The sequence below is a fragment of the Zosterops lateralis genome, assembly GCF_965231275.1.
Source record: "Zosterops lateralis genome assembly, chromosome: 8".
Lineage (NCBI taxonomy): Eukaryota > Metazoa > Chordata > Aves > Passeriformes > Zosteropidae > Zosterops > Zosterops lateralis.
Window position 1 is genome coordinate 33,021,741 of NC_139768.1, and position 20,472 is coordinate 33,042,212.

The following is a 20,472-nucleotide window of genomic DNA, read 5'->3' on the forward strand; positions in this document are numbered from 1 at the left end:
ACTCAGGCCAACCCGATCCAGGGCTATCCCTCCCCTTCTTGGGCACCTTTTAAGTTACAGCGAGATACAAAAAAACTGTCTGCCGACACTTTAGGGCATAGCCAGTTCAGTACTGTCTTTTGCGGGTCTGGATCTTGCATCGGTTTGTCTCAGCTGGGGACTTTTGGTGCCAATTACGTCCTGGCTCACAGCGAGGGTTCATGGGTGTTTCACTGATTTCCACAGCAGACGCCAGCAGGAGATGCCGACGGGGGGCACGCAGCGGCTGTGCTGGCGGTGCTGGTGTCGGGTGTGGCTGTGACCCCGCAATGCCGCTGAGAACACGGGTTTGTCGCGGTGCCGAAGGGCAAAGAGCGAAGCGGCCATGCCCCGGCCCCCTCCGGGGAGCGCAGGTGTGGAGAACAAGACCCCTCGCCCCACCCGAGGCGGTGGCAGTGACTCGAGCGGTGCCGCTGCCGTTTCCCTCTTGCGGGGAGCGGCCAGTGGTGCCTGCGAGGAGCGCGTGTGGCCAGCCCTCGTTCAAACTTCCCGCGACTGCCCCGAAGAGAAACCCCATCCCCCAGGGTGCCCAAAGAGCAAAGGTGCTTTTTGCCTCTGCAGAGAGACCACAGAGGTGACTCCCCACTGCCACACCACAGGGGCTTACAATTACAAACTATTTGCAACATTGATACACTTACTACACAACAATCAGGAGGATACAATTATTAGTTCTTAACACTGTAAACTTTCAACATGTAACCAGGAGTCTTTTAAACTTTATTCACTTCAGTGACTTTAGTTTCCCATGGCAACATCTCACTGCTCCTGGCAATGGTCCACCCTGTTCCTGGCACTGTTCTTCTGCCCACTAAAATGATGAACTGAGATAGATTTCTCCCAGATCCAAACTGCCACAGGTTGGAACCCACACTGCTTGTGGACTGCCAAAGGCCTCCTACAAACTGACTTCTAGAACCTGGGGGGGTGAGTTTAGTTCCAGATGCCAAACAGCCACCGTTCATGGCTAAGGCCTGCTCTGCGCCTGGCACTGGGCTTGTGCCTGTTAAAATTCCAAATGTAGCAGGATTTCTCCCAGATCCAAACTGCCACTAGTTGGAACCCTGGCTGCCATTGGAGTGCAAAATACATCAGTGCTTCAGACACGGCAGCAGGTGGCAGGAACTCTCTTCTTTCCGTTTCTGTGCTTGTGCTTTGTCTGTTTGCTCTGTGCAGAAGCACTCTCCCTTTTTCCAGAAAGCAAAGATGTCACTGCAGCAATTTTCCTGCCTTTTCCAGCACTGGATGAGATTCTGCTACAGTTTGAGTTTTCCATGTCTGCAGCAGCAGGAGCAAAGGCGTTGCTGGCTATTTGCTACTTTTCCAGGTCAGAGCTGTTCAGAACTAAGAGCTCTGCTTTGCAGAGAGAGCACTGGTTGCCGCTGCGAAGCACAAAGCCATGGAGAGGCCAGGGCGTGTGCAGGGAAGGACAAGGGAGCTGGGGGAGGATGTGGAATACAAGCCCGGTGAGGAGGTGCTGAGGGAGCTTTAGCCAGAGAAGCTGCAGGCTCAGGAGGGACATTCAGGCAGACCCGCAGAAATGCCGACAGGACAGGGCTCAGCACAAGGGCTGTTTGCTGCCAGACATCGCCTGCAGCTGCCGAGGGCTTCAGGCGCTGCAGTGGAGAATTTTGGGGGCTACAGGGGAGTCTCTGGAGGAATTGAGTGTCTGGGGGAGCTTCTGAGAGAAGAATTTTGGTTTTTTACATAACTTTTTTTGGGGAGAATTGTTTGGTTGGGGGGGGTTGATGAGGGTTTTGGAAATGATTAATAGTTCGGAGGCGGACTGGGGAGGATTTTTGGGTGAAAAGAGGAAGATTTGGGGATGTTGGGGATGCAAAGGGGATTGTGGGGGGTCCCAGGATGGGAATTAGGAGGTTCTTGGGACAGGATTTGGGGATATTTTGGAGGATTTGTGAATGTTTTGAAGGATTTTGGGACGCCAGATGCTTTGTGGAAGCCTCAGGAGAGATTTGAGTGCTTCCACAATGAAATTTTGGAGGAATCTGGGGATTGTTTTAAACGGCAGAGGCACCTGGGCATCAGCAGATGGAATTGAGGGGCTTTGAGGAGGTCACAGGAGGGAATTTAGGGCATTTTGGGTGGAATTCCAGCGATTTTGGGCTTTTTCAGAGCTCAGCACTGTCTGAGGCGCCAAAATGGCGGCCTGAGGGGACCTTGAAGGGTGAGGGAGGGAACAGAGATTCCGAGCGGCCTGGGAAGGCTCCAGGGGGTTTCAGGGATGGGCCCGAATTCATTTTGGGTCATTTTGGGTCGATTTCAATTGATTTTGGGGCTTCCTGGGTTTTTTTTTTAAGGGCCCGCAGACATCACCGCAGCCGGCTGGCGTCAGCGCCCCCTAGTGGCGCAGAGGCACCGCGCCTGTGCAGGCCACTCCCAGCGCCAGCTCTGATTGGCTGAGCATCGCTGGCCGCCCCCAGACATTCGCATTGATTCGTTGGCTGTCTTGACCACGCCCCCCGCTGCCATGGTAACGGCGGGAGGGCGGGAAATGCCGGTGCCCGCGGCTCTTAAAGGAGTGAGGGGAGCCCTCAAAGCACCGACGGTGCCGGGGCACCCACAGAAGGGTCTGGGGCCTTTTGGGGACCCCGGGACCCTATGGGGACCTCTCAACACCTCTGAGACCCCCAGAAACCCCCCAAAATCATCAAACTCCCCAAAAGAGACCCAAAAATCCCTCTGGGGAGCTCAAAAGAATTCCCACAAGCCCAACCCCCCTCCACTCCCCCTAAAATCCTCTGAGATTCCCCCAGGAACCCCAACCCTAACAGGGACTCCAAAACTCCCCTGGGGAGCCCCAGAATCCCACCCAGATCCTGGACCCCCCAAATCTTCTGGGACGCCCCAAAATCCTGGAACCCCAAAAAAGAGACTCTGAAACACCCCTGGGATCCCCTAAAATCCCTCCAAGACAAGAAATCCCTTTAAAATCCCCTTGCGGACCTCAAAAACTCTCTGGGAGCGCCACAAAAATCCCTCCAGCCCCATAGGAACTCCCCCAACTCCTGGGGAACCCTCAGAGCCCTCAGGGACCCCCAAATCCCCTCAAAGTCCCCTTAATTTTCCCTAGACCCCCCCCAATCTCCCCAGCTCCCGGGGGGCCCCAAATTCCCCCCAAAACTGCCCCAGGATCCACCAAAGCCCCTCCCAAATCCCCCAAAATCTCTCAATTCCTCCCAAATCTCTCCAACCCACCCCCCCTCAAGCCCTTAGCAGACCCCCAAAACCTCCCAGGACCCACAAAGTTCTCCCAAAAAGCCCACAAATCCCCCCAAATCTCTCAGTTGTCCCCCTCCCCCACTCCCCAAATCCCTTCAACCCCCTTCAGGACCCCCCAATCCCTCCCCGGACCCCCAAAATCCCCCTTGGGCCTGAGGAGGGCTCGGCCCCCGGGCTGGGCAGGGACCTCCTGCCAGTGCTGCACAGGCTCCACCAGAGCGGCCCTTGGCTGTGCTCAGGAAACTAAAACAACCCCTCTGGTTTAACCCCGCTGCACACCTCGTGGGGGATCCCTGTGCACCTTAGCAGTGACCAGAAACGTTCCTTTGTGCCTCGTGGGGGATCCCTGTGCACCTTAGCAGAGAGACCAGAAATGTTCCTTTGTGCCTCATGGGGGATCTCTGTGCACCTTAGCAGAGAGACCAGAAATGTTCCTTTGTGCCTCATGGGGGATCCCTTTACACCTTAGCAGAGAGCCCCAAGTATCCCTGTGTGCCTCACAAGGCCTCTGTGCACACCTTTGGAGAGACCTCCCAACAGCCTCGTGTGCCGCACAAAAGAATCCAGCCCCCTGCCCACCCTAGGAAGGACTCGGCTCCTCTCCAGGCCTGGAGGACAACCACTAGACCACCATGAAAATCACAAGGAACTCAAGCCCCTGGCCAGCCTTGCAGAGTCTCCAGACACCCGTGTGCCATAGAAGAGTCCCCAAATCCCCTGAGAACCTCATGAGGAAGCCCAGCCACAGGCACCACTTACAAAGGACCCAATGACGCATGTCTTACTGGAAACCCCCACACCCTGCCCGTGTGCCTCAGGACAGACCCCAGTCGTCTGCCAGCCTTACGGGGGTCCCCCATCACCTGCAGGCCACAGAAAATGCCAAAGGTCTGCCATTAACTCCAGCCAGCAGCGTGTTCCCTGACAGAAACCAATGCCCTTCTGGGAATGAGGAACACATGTCGTGGTGCCAGCTGCACCTGCAGGAGCAATGGGGAGTGTGAGCCCGTGCTGTGCCCCACTGCTGAGCCGGCAGCACGGTGGGTACGGCCAGGACGTTCTCTGTTTCCCCCAGAGCTGGGGCCTGCAGGCACCTTGCTGCCCCTTGGCACAGGCTGTGCCACCCAACAAAGCCCAGAAGGGTGGGAGGAGAGCCCGGGGGCAGCACAGCTCTCTGGGCAGTCCCTCCTTTGAGGGACAGGGACCAAACCCATCCCTGAGCAGCCACTGCTCCCCCCGCCCCTCCCTGCCCTGTGACAGCTCCTCCAGCCCAAGGGGACGGGGTCAGGCCCTGGCAGGCCCCAGTGCAGCCCCTGCCCAGCCGGAGTCAGGGCTGGCTCTGGCCCTGGGCTCACAGCAGGGCCCTGCTCAGGGCTGCTCCTGTGCCTTGGGCCTCTGGGCACTCAGGGCCATCTCCAGGAGCAGCTGCAGTGGGAGGGACCTTGGGGCACGAGTCCCCTTTCCCAGGGGCTGTGAATGAGCTCCAGAGGCCTCAAAGCTTAAGGCACTTCCAGCTTTGGCTGCTGCCAAGCTGTGCAAGGGTGGGTGCTGGGGGAAGAGCTGCAGCCACACAGCCCCAGCCAGGGCTGAGTCTGTCACAGAAAGTACTTCCTGTACCTGTGCCCATGCCTGGAATCGCCTTCCTTCCTGCAGCAGAGGCTGTCAATGATCAGCTGCTTCCTGTGGAAAATGCCACCTTCCACAGAACTTCTGTGTCCATCTCTTGAGGAAGGAAGGGAGACAGCTGGATCAGATCAAACTGTTCCCCAGTTGGGTGCTGCCATCTTCAGGAAGCAATATTTGGAAAAGACATAGACGAGGAAAATGCCCAGGTATTGGGCTGGGCCAGGACACTCCCTCTTCCAAACAGCCACCCTTTCTGATCTCCCCGGAGACTGGGAAATGTCAGGGCTCTCAGAGTGTGCCTGGCCCATGGTGCAGTTTGGGCTCCCTGTCAGCTGATGCCCAGTGCCTTCCTGCAGAGCTTGGGGAGAAGCTGCAGCCAGGCCAGGCTGGGAAACAGCCCTGCAGGGTGTGAAAGCAGCAGTGGGGCAGTGAGGCTGCCGTGGATCCCTTCCCTCTGTGCCAGGCACGGCATGTCCAGATGTGCAGGGAAAGGCCCCGGCTGCTGAGTGTCAGGAGAAGTCTCAGGGACGTGCACTCACCATGCCCTTTGTGTAGTTCGTCCACTATTTGTTTCAAGCGGTTGTTTGACTCAAGCGATTCCTTTTCTCCTCTGGATTTCTTCTTCTCTGTAAGAGGACCTTAACAGAAAATAATTCCATTTCCAATCGGATCCCACAAAACCAGGTCTCAGCCTGTGGGGCAGCAGGGACACACGACTCACCCCTGCGATGGGAGCTGGGCTTGTGGGCAGGAACCAGGAAAGGAGCTGGAGAAGTCCTGTCTGCAGACACATCTGTAACTCAACAGCCACAGGAGCTTCTGTCACCTGGTTCCTGCCAGGTTCTCAATGGTCATTCCTTGGTGGGACAGTGAGAACATACCTAGACGAGGCTCCAAGGGCTTCAAAACTTCATACCGCCAGGCTAGGGGAGAAGCCTTGCCAGGAACCTCAGCTAGAAGGGAGCAGAGATCAGAAGCATTTCCATGGTGTGCTGGGATCCCCTTCTGCCTTAGGGAACTGGGCAATGCCAGGGCATTGGCCAATGTAGGGCCATGGGAGCCAGATGTGAACGGACATGGCCAAAGCTGCCCAGGGGCCTGGGGAGCTCTGGGCTGGCTCCTGGTCCATCTCTGCAGGCCCTGTGCAGCATCCCTGAAGGGCAGGTGTCCCAAGCAACAGAGGTGGCAGCTCAAGCCTCAGCAGAGCTCAGGCCCAGGGCCACAGCAATTACCTCCTGTGACTGTGTCTGGCATTGCCTCCTTCCTGCAGCAGGGGCTGGCATTGAGCCACTGCTTCCTCCAGGAAATGCTTCCCTCTGCACAGTCTCTCATTTCTGGAGAATGGAAGAGGGACAGCTGGGTCAGAGGGAGCTGTTCCCCGTTGGGGAGATGGCATTTTCAGGTGGCAGTGCTTGTCAAAGACATGGTTAAGGATCAGGAATCCCTGTAAACTTTTTGGGTAGGACAGGACCCACTCTCATTGAAACACCTGCCCTTCATGATCTGCCTGGAGACCGGGAAATGTCAGGGATCTCAGGGTGTGCCTGGCCCGTGGTGCAGTTTGGGCTCCCTGTCAGCTGATGCCCAATGCCTTCCTGCAGAGCCTGGGGAGAAGCTGCAGCCAGGCCAGGCTGGGAAACAGCCCTGCAGGGTGTGAAAGCAGCAGTGGGGCAGTGAGGCTGCCATGCATCCCTTCCCTCTGTGCCGGGCACGGTGTGTGCAGGGAAAGGCCCCGGCTGCTGAGTGTCAGAAGAAGTCTCAGGGACATGCATCCACCTTGTCCTCCCTGGAAGATTATTCTTAACTCGTGCTTTTGTGAGCTTTTTTCTTTTTTTTCCAGATATTTTCAAATTGGTTAGAAGATTCTGTGAGAATGAAAAGCTTTGTTATGGCAAAGGAGTTGGTGTTTCCCTTTGCGTTTTGTGCAAAGAAGAGTTTGCAGTTATGAGGGGAACATCAGGGAAATCTTTTTGTGCTGGCACTGTACATTTGAGAGCAGGGACGTTTGCAACTTGGCTCTGCCCTCCAGGCGGTTTGAAGCTGTGTTGGTACATTTCCTCCTTTTGCCAGTCGACACCGCCATCGTGTGGTTTTTTTGGTGAGCGCTGACAGTGCCGAGGGAAAAGGCAAGCGCTATCCTGGTCCGGCCCCATTAGTGTGGGAGCAGGCCAGGGAAGAGCTCCGCTGTGCATCCTGGCTCTTGCAGACAGTCAGAATATATTCCTTCCTGCGGCGGGGAAAGGAGAGGTGTCGTTTCATTGTTGGCGGAGCACTTTATATGCTGCCGAAATAAGGCAATTGCAGCATGGCCTCCCCTTTTCAGAAAGCTTTTTGTGTGATCAGCTGCTCAACAGGTAATTGGCATGCACTGAGCTGTATCTACCTATCTGGAAATCTGCATTTTCTCTCCAGCTCTATGTACCATCCTGCCTTCTCAGTCTGCCAGATCCCAAACCCTCTCAAAAGATCCAGCAGCTGCTTGCAAAGAAAAATCCCCACAACAAACAGCCAGGGCTGGCATTCATAGTCCCTTTGCAGTCTGTAAGCTAGACAAAACAGACTAGTAATTCACACTTTCCTTCTCAAATACACGTATGGCATCAGCACATTTTCTCCAACTGGCAGAGTCCATCGTTAGAGCAAAGCGTTTCCAACTGCAGTTCAGACTGAGAGATGAGCCAGGACAGGAGGCATTTGCTGCCCTACTCTCTCCCCTGTGAAACCCAGTATCTGAAGTTTAATCACTTTCTGTGTTGCTGAGTCCAGGCAGTGGGAGATCACACAGATGGGAGTGCCAGAACAGAAGACGTTCTTAATGTACCTCCTTCTCTTAGCAGCATTTAAGTTGCCACAATGCACTGCGGGTCTGTATCTTCTTTTCTAGATAGACCTGCTGTCAGTTGTTTCACTGTCACATCCTTGTAGCACATGTCCAGAAGCTGCACCTATAGATAAAGTCTCTAGAAATAAAAGCCAGTGCAGAGCTTAAGTGGCCCCTGCCTCACATAAGCCACATCAAACTCACTTGTGCACTTTATCTTTCTTCCACTGCATCTGCCATTGTGTTGTTTGGATCTCGGAGCCTACAAGGTCAGCGCAGTTGTTTTCACAGAGGGCAGGAAGGGGAATGGCAACAGCACAGGTAGCTCTCATTGAACTGCCTCCTTACAGCTGCCACTGTGAATTTGGCTGGCAGGCCAGTGGTAGTCACCTGTGTCTTGCATCCAGCAGGCTGCGTGTCCCAGCCCGGGGCTCTGCGGCTTCACCCTTTGCCTTTTGCAGCCTGTTGTGCTTCCATTCTCCTGGAAGTGAATCATTGTCTATTTCACACACAGAACACTGTGACGGCAGCAAAGTGCTCCTAAAGCAATCCTTCTGTGCAGAAAGACACCTGGGCCATGCACTTTCCTTCTAAAGGCTGCGTGTCACATCATTCTGCCTTTCTTGTCTGAATCTAAACGGAAAGCGTCTCAGCTACATCTCATGTAGAGAACTGCCCATAGATATCAAGCTTGCCTCTGAAACTTGTATTTGCACCATATTCAAGGAGCAGTCCTCCTTCTTTTACAACGTGTAAAGCCCCACTAGGTCGCTGTGCTCTTTTCATGGTTCTTCTCTGCTTGAATACCACTGAGCAAATTACAGCTTTGAAAGGACTAAAGACATGGAGTCATCAGCACAAAAAAATGTGCCAAGACAAAAACATGTATTTCGTGTTCCCTTTTCGTCACCCAGATTGTGTTGCTGTGTTGAATGTCTTGGACATAGAACGATTAATCCGGCAAATGCTTCTCCCCTGCCACATTTTGCTGAGCCACAGGTACATGGACACTTTGGACACTGCAAAACAAAATGGATAGGAGTGTTAAAGCCAAGGAAAAACTGTGCACAACACACAGTGGTTGTGTGTAGAATACAGACTTTAAAACAGCAAAGTTGAATGCCATTGCTGCACTTCAGTTCTGTCTGGATCACCTAAGGTGACAAATGAAGTGACAGAGCACTGGGCTTGCTTGAGCAGTGTACAAAATTGCAAAAGTCCAGGAAAAGCTCGTTCCCAATCAGAGTCAGCTAAGCATACTCTTGCTGATAAAAAAACTAACACACAGCGGTTGAACTTGATCTCAAAACGTCGGCTGGTCTCTTTCTTACACCTTAAGTGTTGCAGAGTTCTGCAGAACAGACGTCGTTTTTAAGTTTTGTGTTCGCCAAACAGTACTGAAACAGCGCATGGCACACTGCCTCTCTTCCTCCTCAGAGAGGTGCACCCATCTACATTTTCCACTCTTGCAGCTCTGTTGCCAGCTTTCAGCAGCTGCTCTTACAGCAAAAGGCTCTAGCAGTAAAAGCCAGTGCAGGACTGCACATTCTGCTTTCCTTTACATATGTCACAGCAAACTCACCCAATCACTGCGTCCTTCTCTTCTCCCTTCTCCTTCGTACAATTGTGTTCTCTGCATCTCTGAGCCTAAAGGCAAGGTGCAATTGCCTCCACAGAAGGCTGGAAGAGCAATAGGTTGCAGCACAAGTAGCTCTCATTGAACTGCTTCCTTACGACTTGCCACTGTGTATTTGACTGGACAGGGAGTCGCAGCCACGCTTTTCTTACAGCCTGTATGGTGCACACCAGCCCTCTGCTCTGTGGCTTTGTTCTTTGTCTTTTGCATCCTGTTGAGCTTCCATTCTCCCAGAGGTGAATTGTCATCTACTGTGATGGCAGCAAAGTGCTCGTAAGCATTGTTTCTGCCAAAACAGCTCTGGGTCATGCATTTTCCCTCTGAGAGCTAAGGAGCCCTGTACTCTGCCTGACTTGTCTTCTGAATATAAATGGAAAGCTCCTCAGCTACATCTGTACCAGAGAACTGTGACAGGACTGCTGCCCACACAAGCCCAGTGCTCCGTGGCTTTGTTCTTCCCCTGTTGTATCCTGGTGCCATTTCATTATCACAGAGGCAAATCATCATCTCCTTCTCCCAGAAAACCCTCTGCCAGCAGCAAAGCGCTCCTAGGTTTTACTTCTGCCAAAACACCTCTGGGTCATGCATTTCCCCTCTAAGAGCTACCTAGCCCTGTATTCTGCCTCTCTTGTCATCTGACTCTGAACAGAAAGCTCCTCAGCTACATCTCTGGCAGAGAGCTGTGCCAGGACTGCTGTGCACACAAGCCTGATTCTCTGTGGTTTCATTCTTTGCCTTATGTCACCTGGACAGAACTGAAGCCCAGCCATTTGACGCTGTTTTACACCACAACGACATAGAGATTCAGAAGGCTGAAAATGACTCCTTTAGTTTTGGGATGTGTCTCCCTTTTATACTATTTTACACAGACCAATTTGATTGGTGAAACAAAGGCAAACCTCTTCAATCACATTGGTCAGACCAGAGAGATATCAAGAAGAAGTCCCTCCTAGGAAAAGGAATGAATAACAAAGTTACAGTTCCAAAAACATTTCTCCTGTTGACAGAAAATTCCCTGGGAAAAGAATTTCAGAAAACCAAAAGACCTCAGGCATGGAACCAGGGCTACATCTCACCTCTGTTTAGGAAAAGAAAAAGAAAAGAAAAATGCAAAGTGTTCAGTGTCTGCTAGTGGAGGGACCATCTGAATTATCAGCCACTTCATCTGCATCCAGGTCATCACTTGGAGATTCCTCCGCTTGATGACTTTCATTCTGGTGGCGGTTTTCAGGTTGCCTGTTGGCTGGATTCTGCCTTTGCAGTCACAGGTCAGGATGAACACACTTCACAGGTACCCAGCACATCCCAGTATCCGTGGAGACACACACATACCCATGACCTGAAACAATAAGGTCATAGGGACCTTCCCACTGCTTGGTGGTTAAATTTCGTACCTGAATCTTCACATGAGGCTGAAGTGTCTCGTCTGAAGCCTGTAATGAAAGGTGATGGTTCAACATAAGAGGATTATTTGAATTCTGTGGCACCATAAGGGGATTGATCATATACAAAACTTTTTCCAACTGACTGTGCGGGGTTTCACCCTGCTTTCCCCACTTGTTTTTGAGGAACTCACTTCAAAATATTGTGAGCACATTCTACAACAGCTTGACCAGTTGGAGAATGTGGAATACTAAACTTGTGTGACACCCCCCACAACTGCAGGAACTGCTGCACCTTCTGCGAAGTGTAAGCAGGACCATTGTCAGTGTTCACAGCAGAAGGTATGCCTAGAATGGCAAAGGCCTGCCTCCAGTGGGCAATGACACTGTGGGGCTTTTCTCCCGTGTGAGCAGAAGTCCACATTGCAGAGGAGAAGGTGTCTACAGTGAGATGCACATACTTGAGCCAGCCAAACTCAGCAACTTGGGTGACATCTGCCTGCCAAAGCTCCAAGGCCCTAAGGCCTCTGGGGTTTTCCCCTGCTGGTAAAGGGGCAGCCAGCGCAAACATGATTTGAAAATGTCACGGGCCTCAGTTAGTGTCAACTGAAACTGCTTCTGCAAAGTATGTGCATTCTGATGAAAGAATTCATGCAATGCCTTGGCTTGTGCAAGTTTATCAGGATGAGGTGCCACCCATGTGGGGTTAGCCAGTTTGTCAGCCCTGACATTACGTGCTGCTATGAAACCTGGCAGATTGGAATGGCTTCTGACGTGCTGAATGTAGTATGGGTGAACTCGGGCCTGAATGGCACACCACAAAGTTTTCAGCAAATGAAGCAAAGTAGCATTGCTGACTTTTTCCAAAAGTGAATGAGCCAATCATATTTCTGCCACATAGGCAGAACCCGTGACCAAACTGAAAGGTTCTTGGGAAAATCGCTCCAATGCCATGACATCAGCCCTCAATTCAACCAACTGGGCTGAGCCAGTCTCATGACCTTCCAGCTCCTGCTACTCAGATCCATCCTGCCAAGTAACAATGGCTTTTCTTGTCCTTCCCGAACCGTCAGTAAAGACAGTGGGTCCTTGCACCCACTCCCGACTATTTTGGGGCTGCAAAGAAAAATCAGTTAATTTCAGTATCTGCAGTAGCTTGTGGCTGGGCAGATGATAAGTGATCTGCCCTGACAAGTTTTCTAGAGCACTTTGCAGAGCAACACTTGTTTGCAAAACTCCAGTCAAAGTGGATCAATGCAATTTTCCTGGCAAGCAGAAACAGCTTGCTGAACCTCCTCCAGTGTTCATTGTGCCTCAGGGGTCAATGCACGAGGTGACTTCAAATCAGAGTCCCCCTTTAACAGATCAAACAGTAGAGGCAGTTGTATCGGGGTCAGTCCCAAATATGGACGTAACCAAGTAATGACACCCACCAATTTCTGTGCATCATTCAGTGTCTTAACCGAATGCACAAATTGCACCTCTTGGTGTTGAATCGTTTGTTCCAAAATTTTGACTCCCAAATACTTCCAAGGAGGTTGCTGTTGAACCTTCTCTGGAGCCACCTGCAGCCCAAAGGAATGCAAAGCATTGAGCAGCTGAGGCTGTATTCTCAGCAGCCAGTCCTGAGTGGATGCTGCCACCAGGATATCATCCATGTAATGATAGAAATGGGCATCAGGAAATTGCTTATGAACTCCAGACAAGGCCAAGGTCACCTACCATTGGCAAATGGCCAGAGAATTGCACATGCCTTGTGTCAAGACTGTCTGTGCAGGTTCAGCATTGTTAATTGCTGGCACTGTGAAGGCAAATTACAGTTTACCATCAGGATGCAAAGGAATTATAAAGAAACAATCCTTCAGATCCATGATGAGAACCAGCCAATCTGCAGGAAGCATGGTGGGTGATGGCATACCAAGTTGCAGTGTCCCCATTCTTTCCATCACAGCATTGACTTTCTGGAGATCTTGTAACAACCTCCATTTCCCAGATTTCTTTTTGATGCAAAAGACAGGAGTGTTCCAGGGACTGGTAGAAAGCTCAAGATGACCCTGGCCCAACTACACTTGAACCAGTTCTCAAAGAAGGGCAACTAGTTTTTCTTCAGGAAGGGGCCACTGGTTCTCCCAGATGGGTTTGTCCATCAGCCACCATAAAGGAGGCATAGGACAGGGTGTGCCCTTCATCACAGTGGCCCCCATCAAAAATCTATCCCAATCCCTACCCTCCGAGCCACCAGTACATCCTGCCCCCAGAGGCTGGCAATAGCTACAGTGATTTAAGGCTGAACCATAGCCAACTGTCTCTCTGAGTTTGTGATCAGCACAGGCCACTGGCTCACAAAGCATCGTGCTGTACCACCCAATCCTGTGACAGGTGACTCCACAGGATCCAGAGGCCACTGCAGCGGCTACGCAGAGAAAGAGAGAATGGTCAGATCTGTGCCCGTGTCTATCAGACCTCAAAGGTGAATCTCTGACGGGGTGGCACCAGGGACGCACAGTGTACACCACATCTCAGGACGTGTGTGGCTCATGATTTCAGTCCAGTGAACTTGAGGTATCCTGGTAGATCCGAAGCAGCCGTCCCCTTGACACTGGTTCTCTGTCCTAGAAACAGAAGAATTAAAAGTCACAAAGTTGAGCAATGTGCGATTTCTCGGGAATAGTGATGGGGGAGTGGGTCTCGAGTTTTAGTTTCTTTTTACCCAAGATTTCAAGCTGATGGTTTGAGTGGGTCTTTTTCCCCCCTGACCTCTGCTCTCTCTGACCTCTGAAGGCTTTGACTCTGTGCCTGGCATGAGAATGAAGTGGAGTCTCAAGGTCTTGGTTTTCTTGGTTTCTCTCGTTGTTTATTATTTCTTATCTTACAAGTCCTTTGTGTCCAGCCAAGATGTTCACAGCAGCTCGGACATGATGTGACTCCCCCCGTGATGGGAGGTCACTCTGCCTTTATACAGTTAGCTACGTACTTATTATTTACTATTTTCATATCCATGCCTAGTAACTATACTAGAAGGGTCATTAATACTTTGACCCAATCCTGTCAAACTACCTTGTGCCCACGTCACGGCAGAAGATGGATGCCAAGGGAGAACAAGAGGAACTTAGGGTTCCACCCTAATTCCTAGTTCCTCCATCTTGTCACCTTGCACCTACATTCTGAAAATCCCAAAACTACAAAGCTTTCTACCTAGTGATTAACTACACAGCTATCTGTTACACATTTGTGACTTGTAATTCCTCTCTGTGTTGGATGTTTTTCTCATGGACCAAAATCAAAGACTGTGTCTTCCTGGGCTCTGTGCCAGGCAAACCCCCCTGCACAGACCCCAGACATTCTTTCTCGGGTCCCAGGCCTCTCTACTGAGGTCTGTGACTTTCCTGGGGTGCCCAGAGGTATGTCCTGGACTCCAACAGGTGGGGGTGGAAAGCATAGCACAAATCTGTCCTGTATAACCTGCATCAATAAGTCCCAGATGCACAATGATACCCTGAAGGGTGGCACTAGACCTCTCCATCAAGAAGGCACTTTTGTCCTCACCCAGAGGTCCAAAGGCATCCAGGGGGACTTTGTGCACTTTGCAAGAGTCTAAGACGACGGTTGCTGCCGTGCAGACATTGACTGTGGCTGAGCCATGGGTGCTGGCTGCAGGCTGGCCAAGCAAGCCATTGGCATCAGGACCTGGGGAAATGTTTGTGTCTGCACGTTTCCCCCGAGCGCTTGGCTTCCCGAGACAAAAAAAAGATGTTTGACTCTAATCAAAAGGCAGTAGAAAATCAGAAGGCTTTATTTACAATTCATTCAGCCCTTATATAACACGCTGTGCTAAGAAGTCACGTTATTGGTCCATAGGACTGACACATCTCCCATTGGCTAAGTCACAGAAATAGCAAACGACACTTGTTATGGGAAAGGAATATTGTTTACACAATTGTTTACACAAGGTTGTTTTGGGAAAAAGAGAACTGTTGAAAAGTTTCCCTTGGGAAGAGCTAGCAATTCTCAGGCTCAGAAAATATCGGGTCCACATAGGAGGGCTCTGCAGAGAGACCTGGAACGGTTGGATGGATGGGCAGAGTCCAGAGAGATGAAGTTTAAGAAGTCCAAGTGCTGAGTCCTGCATTTTGGACACAAGAACCCCCTGCAATGCTCTAGGCTGGGGACCATGTGGCTGGACAGTGCCCAGGCAGAAAGGGACCGGAGGGTACTGGTGACAGCCATGAACACGAGCCAGCAGAGTGCCCTGGTGGCCAAGAAGGCCAAGGGCACCTGGCCTGGATCAGGAATGGTGTGGCCAGCAGGAGCAGGGAGGTTATTCTTCCCCTGCACTGGGCCCTGGTGAGGCCACACCTTGAGTGCTGTGTACAGTTCTGTCCCCTCAGTTTAGGAAGGACATTGAGTGCTGTGTCCAGCTCCGGCCCCTCAGTTTAGGAAGGACATTGAGACACTTTAGGGCATCCAAGGGAGGCCACGAGGCTGGTGAGGGGCTGGGAACACAAACCCTGTGAGGAAGGACTGAGGGAGCTGGGGTTGTTCAGCCTGGAGAAAAGGAGACTCAGGGGTGACCTTATAATTCCCTACAACTCCCTGAAATGTGGTTGTGGTCAGGTGGGGGTTGGTCTCTTTCTCCAGGCAGCAACTGACAGAAGGAGAGGATACAGTCTCCAGCTGCACCAAGGGAAATATAGGTTGGATACTATGAAAATGTTTTTTAGGAAAAAGGGTGGTAAAGCACTGGAATAGTCTGCATGGGGAAGTGGTGGATTCACCATCCCTGGATGTATTTTAAAAAAGACTGGATGTGGCACCCAGTGCCATGGTTTAGTTGAGGTATTAGTGTTGGGTTGGACCCGATGATCGTGGAGGTCTCTTGCAATCCTGTGATTCTGTGATTTTTGATTCTGTGACCATGGGCAGCCGCTCTCTCTGCAATCTCAGGGCAGGGGGGACACGGGGGAACCCGGCACAAGGAACTCGCCAGAACCGGCCCCTGCCCCTCACCGCGGCCCCCCCGGCCCGCAGCGAGCCCCGAGCTGGGGCACAACCCACCGCGGGTCCCACCTGTGCCGGAGCCGCCTCCGAGCTCCGGGGGCCGCCGCCACTGTGGAACGACACAATTTCGCTCCCGCCACCGCTCCAGTCGCGAACAGACACACTGGGGGGGGGGCGCTGCCGCCGCGCTGGAACGCCCGGGTGGGTGTGGTGAGGGGGGTTCGGGGCGTTTTGACCAATCAGCAGCCAAGCACGGCGCGGAGAGGAGGAGACAGCTGGGAAGGGAGGAGACGGAGAGACGAGAGCGGTCAACTGAGTCGGTGCCTCAGCTCCCAGGGCACCCGGTCGATGCCGTACAGGAGGGTTCCGTGGGTGCCTCAGCTCTCGGATACCCCGATCGGTGCTGCACGGGGAGCTCCGTCGGTACCTCGGGTCTCGGGGCAGCCCCATCAGCGACGCATGAGGGGCTCCGTCGGTGCCTGAGCTCCCGGGGCAGTCGGCTCGGTGCTTTACAGGAAAGGTCTGTCGCTTCCTCAGCTCCCGGGCCGCCCCGATCCGTTCCGCACGGGGGGCTCCGTCGCTTCCTCAGCTCCCGGGCCGCCCCGATCGGTGCCGCACGGGGTCTCCGTCGCTGCCTTCTTGGTAGCTTTTGATGTTGTAGAAACTTTTTTTTTGGTTTCGGTTTTCTCCTCTGACATCCTGTAGATCAGGTCAATATATTTTATTCTTTCTTGTGGCTTCATCTTCTTGTTTCACACTTCCCTGATAACCAGTAGTGAACAAGTTCTTCTCTAATTCTCCTCCGGGGCTCTGGTTTGGGTCACGGTTATGTTATCACTTAGAGAGGTCAGTCAGCAGCTGTGGGAAACAACTTTATTGCTTTATACACTTTTCTCGGCTACGTGGAGGTATTTTAACATTTTATATTTCCCTAAGGCCTATAGTACAATGCATTTATCATGCTATTATTTCTATAAGCTATAAGGTGTATACCTCAACATTTCATATCCATCACACTGCTATTCCTATGGGCTATACAGTGCATACTTACAGTGAGAAATTTGGGCACATTAGTAAGCGGCTAAAAGGGCTTGTAAATTGCGCTGTATTTACAATTAAAAACAACATGTGAAAACCAACGTACAAATGTGAAAGCCAAAATTATAGGATCATTTTTTACATGGTGATAGGTCTCTCGTTTAGTGAGGTAGGTGAAAATAAGGTCCCAGTGCAGAGGCTGCTCTCACAAGCACAGGCTTGCCCCAGGGCAGAAGCAGCAGCTCTGGGCTGGGTTATGGCGGGGGCAGCAAAATTCCCTTCCCTAAGCAGCAGCTCTGACCGTCCTCCTTCAAAAAATACAGCATTAACAGCAAACAGAACACAAATCCAGTCCCAGCCTGAGTTATGGCAGTGGCAGCGAATTCCCTTCCCCAAGCAGCAGCTCCGACCGTCCTCCTCTGAAGCCCAGAGAGAGACAGAGAGAGAGAGAGAGAGAGAGAGAGAGAGAGAGAGAGCCACCAGCTGAGAGACCATTCTTCACAGTCAGGTGTCTGATGGCAAAAGTGGGATTCCTCCTCAGCACGTGTCAGCTGTTCTCCTTCCTCTTCCAAGGACAGTCCAAAAGTCTCAGCTTCAGGGCAGATTGTGATGATTTCCAAGAGCCCAGGGCGATTTGGATTTCCCATTTGAGCCGAGTGTGGAATGAGGGTGATCCACGGACTGCAGGGAGCACCGGGGGCAGGATGGATTGCAGAGACTTTTCCTCTCGACACCCCGCCCGGCCTCGGCAGTGGGGAGGAACAGGCACTGAGGTGACCCTGAGAGTGAGTGCAGGGCACAGGGGGCACCTGAGGAAGGACAGCCCTGTGCCGGGCTAAGAGGTGAAGCTGGGACTGCCCAGCGTGGAGAAGGTCCCTTCTCCAGCCCCTGTCACAGGGGAGTATTGGGAAGGATGGGACAGGAAGGACTTATGGATATGATTGTCTGGTAAGAAATACTGCAGATGTAAAACCTGTGAGTGAAATAGAATTGAAAGCCAGCTTTGAGATGTAGGCATGGCAGGCAGGAAAACAGTGATTAGCTGGAGATGAAGGGTTGAAGGACGGAAAACAAAAGGACTCAGGAATGTAGCTTTTCCACCCTGCCAAGGCATCAGAGAACAAGTGCATAAGAAAGTAATCTTTAGAATATAGGATGATATGGTAATATAGTAGTTCTTATGGGCTGCATGCAAAGTTTGTAGGTTTTGTATCTTGCACTGGTTGGTCACTGTAAATTAGAATATTTATCACAAAAAGATCCATAATGTATTGTAACAAGGTGATCGCCCTCTTTTTCTTTCCCCTGGTGCTCATGCCTCTTCCGCCCTCTTTTCCCTGCTCTCTTACTCTCTTACCCCGCTTCTACCCCTTAGTTCTCTTCTACCCTCCCTCTCTCTATCCCCTTTTTCTTTTGGGGCTTTGCCTCAGCCGAGGCTGGTGGCTGAAAGCAGGCCCTCTTTGCCCACGACCCTTGTAATAATAAAGCCACGTGTTTCTAGAATATCTCAATTCTGCAGAGTTCCTTGTCCCTGCCATCCACGGATGTTACTACAGGGGAGCTCGGGCCTTGCTGCACAGATACGGCCGCTCATTTGAGCAGTTCTGACTCCAGAATTTATGGTCAGCCAGGTAAACACACTCGGAATCGCCAAGGACAGGAACCCTGCAAGAAGGAGCAGAGGCAGCGCTGGTTGCCAGGGGAACACCTTGTGCCCCTGTCCCCCCGTGCCCTGCCCGGCTCCCCGGCACTCACCAGGAGCTGAAGTCGCTGCCGTCCCCCCAGTGCAGGCGCTGGCCCCGCCTGCGCAGCCCGAGCCAGTAATCGACGTTCCCGCGGAGGCGGAAGAGCAAATCCTGCCCAGGAGAGAGGAGTGGGAGCTGCCCCGGCCCCTCGGGGGGACACGTGCCCGGGGCTCCTTCCCTGCAAGGCCCCGGGACGGGGCTGCACCCCCAGCCCTGCCAGCACCCAGCCCGGCCCAGGAGCACCCCCAGGCTCCCCTCAGCCGCCCCACACCGCCCGCAGCCCCTCACTCACCGTGGCCTCCTCATCCTTGACAACGGCCAGGGAGGCCCCGAGCTCGGAGCACCGTTCCTGAGCCTGCTCCCAGGTGCCGGCATCCCTTGACAAGTAGTAGCAGAGCCCGTTGTAGCCGACCCAGCCAGAGGGACAGCCCAGAACACCCTGGGGAGCCGCAGGTGGAACTGGAAGCTGTGGTGCTGGAGGGGGAAGAGGAGAAGCTCTGAGGATTCCCCTGTGCAGGGAGCAGGGAGCCCGCTCTGCCCCGAGGGGCTGGGCCCAGGCTGCTGCCCCTCCCTTACCTGACTGCACAGCCAAGGCCACCACCAAAGCCAGCACAAGGTATACAATCAGGATCAGCACCAAGGTGAGCACGGGATGGCACCTGAACCACTTGTCTGCAGCAGGAAAGAGCTGCTGGCTGGGAGAACCAGAGGCGGCCCTCCAATCTGCTCCCTCAATGCCCAGGGAGCACAGGAGGGAGCCCTCAGCCAGTGTGCCCCTCACTCAGCTGGCAGCCAGCGAGCCAAGAGCCTGGCACACAGGCAGGGACACAGGGCTGGGGACAGCCAGGGACACAGGGCTGGGGACAGGCTGCAGCTGCAGAACTGCACAGCCTTGGGGGCAGCTGGGGCTCTTGGTCGCAGCCACTGATGGGGCCGAGCAGAGCACGAGGCCTCTTCCAGACATCGGGAAACAGCCCCACACCTGCCAGCCCTGTCCTTGGCAGGTGACACTGTCCCCTCCCCAGAGGCCACAGGGGTGGCCCTGCACTCACCCGGGAATCTTCTGAGGTTCCTTCTGTGCCCACAGCCGGTTGCTGATGTGCCCTGGGGACCCAGGGGCTCCCCCACACTCCCATCACTGGTGCACAATCCACTCTCCACATCTTCACTCCCTGCAGGCTCACAGGTGCCATGCCCCTGCTCACAAGTGGCTTCTTGTGCCCCAGGCAAGTGTGTAACCTCGGCTGCTGGTCCCTCCTGGAGATGTGGGAGCCCCTTCACAACCCCATGAATGGAGCAGAATTCACTCTCCCCCAGCGCACATCCGGAATCTGTTTCCTGGGAACAACGAGCGACTCGCTCCCGAGACATCAGGAGTGCTGAAAAAGCCTTTCGGAGATGGGCCTCGGGAACAGCTCCCCACCCGCGCTGACGGCACACTGAAAGGGACACGGGGAGAGGTCAGCGCCGGTCCCGGCCCTGCGGGACACCGAGGCTCAGGAAGGCGCTGCCAGCTCAGTCCCGCCCTGTCCCCGCTCCGCCGACGCCGCGGCAGCTCCTGCGGAGACAAGCGCAGCCTCCGGGAGCTCTCCGGTGGCCGCAGCTGTCCCGGCCCCTGGGGCTCTGCAGCCGCTGCAGCCCAGCTCCGTGCCGGGACAGGCGGGGACAGCGCCTGCGAGCTGCCGGCTGCAGCGGGGACGGGACAGCTGCGGCTCGGAGTCCGCCTGCCCGGGGGGAAGAAGCAGCAGCAGCAGCAGCAGCCCCGGGCCGCTCACCATTGTCCCCCGCATTGGCCCGGGCCGGCGGCTCGGAGCCCGGGGACACCGAGCGCGGGCACGGCCGCTTTGGCTCCTGCCCGGGCACTGCCGGCGGCTCCATTGCAGGGAAGTGTCCCGGGCACGGAGCAGCCGCCTCTGTCCCAGCGACAGCCCCCGGGATGAGCCATCG

The 20,472-nt window shown here is 53.6% G+C and overlaps 2 protein-coding genes across 2 annotated transcripts in view; both read right to left on the reverse strand.

Moving 5' to 3' along the window:
* The window catches only part of LOC310911956 (uncharacterized protein), a 33,933-nt gene extending 18,102 nt beyond the window's left edge, over positions 1–15,831 (reverse strand). Inside the window, exon 1 of the mRNA XM_083866051.1 lies at positions 15,812–15,831. The gene's annotated coding sequence lies outside the window, so the exon portion shown is untranslated. The remainder of the gene's footprint in view (positions 1–15,811) is intronic.
* A 2,499-nt stretch (positions 15,832–18,330) lies between these two features.
* LOC310911958 (uncharacterized protein) lies at positions 18,331–19,968 on the reverse strand (the record flags this gene model as incomplete). Its single annotated transcript, XM_083866053.1, has 5 exons — positions 18,331–18,445; positions 18,536–18,636; positions 18,818–18,999; positions 19,102–19,197; positions 19,578–19,968. Coding segments are annotated over 5 exons (885 nt in total), but the record flags the coding sequence as incomplete, so codon positions are not given.
* Positions 19,969–20,472: the final 504 nt, after the last annotated feature.